Source organism: Camelina sativa, chromosome 12 (genome assembly GCF_000633955.1).
Source record: "Camelina sativa cultivar DH55 chromosome 12, Cs, whole genome shotgun sequence".
In the NCBI taxonomy this organism is placed as follows: Eukaryota; Viridiplantae; Streptophyta; class Magnoliopsida; order Brassicales; family Brassicaceae; genus Camelina; species Camelina sativa.
Window position 1 is genome coordinate 6,822,915 of NC_025696.1, and position 2,110 is coordinate 6,825,024.

At 37.7% G+C, this 2,110-nt stretch overlaps 1 protein-coding gene across 1 annotated transcript; it reads left to right on the forward strand.

Annotated features, from left to right (window-relative positions):
- LOC104730567 (SUMO-conjugating enzyme UBC9) lies at positions 86 to 1,588 on the forward strand. The gene is made up of 5 exons (XM_010449753.2): positions 86 to 237; positions 344 to 456; positions 810 to 937; positions 1,032 to 1,136; positions 1,257 to 1,588. The coding sequence occupies exons 2-5, from the start codon at positions 387 to 389 to the stop codon at positions 1,398 to 1,400; spliced, it is 447 nt and encodes a 148-aa protein (XP_010448055.1). The 5' UTR covers positions 86 to 237; positions 344 to 386; the 3' UTR covers positions 1,401 to 1,588.

The following is a 2,110-nucleotide window of genomic DNA, read 5'->3' on the forward strand; positions in this document are numbered from 1 at the left end:
AAAAAAAAAAAAAAAAAGGGAAAGAAGGAAGGAAGGAGTCCACTAATCAACGAACCAGAATCTTTCCGCACCCTATTTATTGTGGTCGCGACCACATTACATTACATCTTCTTCTTCTTTCTCTTCCGTTCGTTCTCACCATTCACCACCCCTTTCTTCTTCTTCTTCTTCTCCCCAAATTCGTAGAACCAACAACAACAACGCCGAAACGAGACAACTTGATTCAATCCGCCACAGGTATAATTTTGGATCCTCTTCTTTCCCTTCGTTTATATTTATATCGGTTGTTGTGTTCTTTGATCCTTAGCTGACTCTCGTGATACGTTTTTTTTTTGGATTGTAGAAACCTGCAAATTTTTGGAATTTTGGAATCGTAGGTTTTGGTTATGGCATCGAAACGGATTTTGAAGGAACTGAAGGATCTGCAGAAGGATCCTCCTACTTCTTGTAGCGCAGGTTCCCCTCTTTTTTTATTCAATAGTTTCGTGTTGCTCTTGCTGATTGATGATGGATCCTAGGTTTTGATCTGTTTTGAGCTGGTTTGTGTTTGTGTAAGACGGTTTGTTGTATTTGATCTCTCGTTAGCTTAGATCTAAATTATCCATAATCTTTTTGGGTAATTTAGCTGCATGATTATCATTTGATTGTAATTCAGCTGGATTGCAATCATATAAGGCCAAAAGGTTCAAACTTGTTTTGATTCGTTGATAGATCTGGTTTCATTTTGTGTTAAGATCTTAGAAAATAAACCTCTCTGTTGCTCTTTGGGTTTGATATTAAAAACTTTTGCTCAAATTTTTGATTGACAGGACCTGTTGCGGAAGACATGTTTCATTGGCAGGCTACGATCATGGGTCCATCTGATAGCCCTTACTCTGGAGGAGTTTTTCTTGTAACCATTCATTTCCCTCCGGATTACCCTTTTAAGCCTCCTAAGGTTAACTTCAACTCTATGGTTGCTTTTGCATGCTTTCTTTCTCTGTGGTAGCTTGATTTACATTGCTATATGTATGGTTTGTTTAAAAATGTAGGTGGCTTTTAGGACGAAGGTCTTCCATCCGAACATTAACAGCAATGGTAGCATCTGCCTCGACATCTTGAAGGAGCAGTGGAGTCCCGCGCTCACTATCTCCAAGGTTTCCTTTTGTTCTTCCTCATTTTTATTACATGAAGCAGATCAGGTTTTATATCAGTTTTACTTGTTCATATGAGCACTATTAGTAGTAACAGAGCGTTTGGTATGTGTGATGCAACAGGTGCTGCTATCGATCTGTTCGTTGTTAACGGACCCAAACCCGGATGATCCTTTGGTCCCTGAGATAGCTCACATGTACAAGACAGACAAGAACAAGTACGAGTCCACCGCTCGGACCTGGACCCAAAAGTACGCCATGGGCTGACGCAGATACTGTCCTTAAGGAAGAGCCCCTAATAATTAAACTCTTCTTATTGCTATTGTAATGATCTATATATATAGACTTTGTCTGTCTTATAAAATTTGTGAAGACAGGATCATTAAGAAAATCATATGATCTCCATTTCATTCCATTCCATGGAACTATAAATCATCCCATCTAATGTTCGTTTATTGTGTGTGATGCGTATCTGTGTTCTTCTACTTAAATTGGACTATTTTTGGTCATCAGTTGGTCTTTTTCCCCCTTATTCTCGTCGATCATCGATATGAATCATCATCAAGGCTAATATTCTTTTCATTCTACTAAAACTAGAATCATGAGCTTTGTCGTTTATAAGTCACAAAGTACTATTTCCATTTTTATCACAGAACCATTTAAGGAAACTGGAATCACTAATTCGTTTTAATGGGTTCATACGGGCCTAAGACTTAAGAGTACGGTTTGACAATGATGTTAAAGTTATTAACTTCTTACCAATTAAATCTGTTTCAAGCAGATGCGAGATTGGTCGGATATGGAACAGAGTACTTGAATTATTTGTTTTTTTTTTTTTTTTTTTTGGCAAACAAGAGAAATTTCATTCAAATGAGACCTCAACAAGAGGAGGGACTCCATGAGCTTAACAAAAGGATTTTCAAACTGAATAAGTTTTACAATATTTGAGAAGTCTATTGGGACCAAGGTGGACTCGT

Bases quoted from the DNA above. Each gene is read 5' to 3' on its own strand.
- LOC104730567 (XM_010449753.2), top strand. From the start codon at position 387: ATGGCATCGAAACGGATTTTGAAGGAACTGAAGGATCTGCAGAAGGAT. The intron at 457-809 runs GTTCCCCTCTTT...TTTGATTGACAG, and splicing joins TCCTACTTCTTGTAGCGCAG to GACCTGTTGCGGAAGACATG. The intron at 938-1,031 runs GTTAACTTCAAC...TTAAAAATGTAG, and splicing joins ACCCTTTTAAGCCTCCTAAG to GTGGCTTTTAGGACGAAGGT.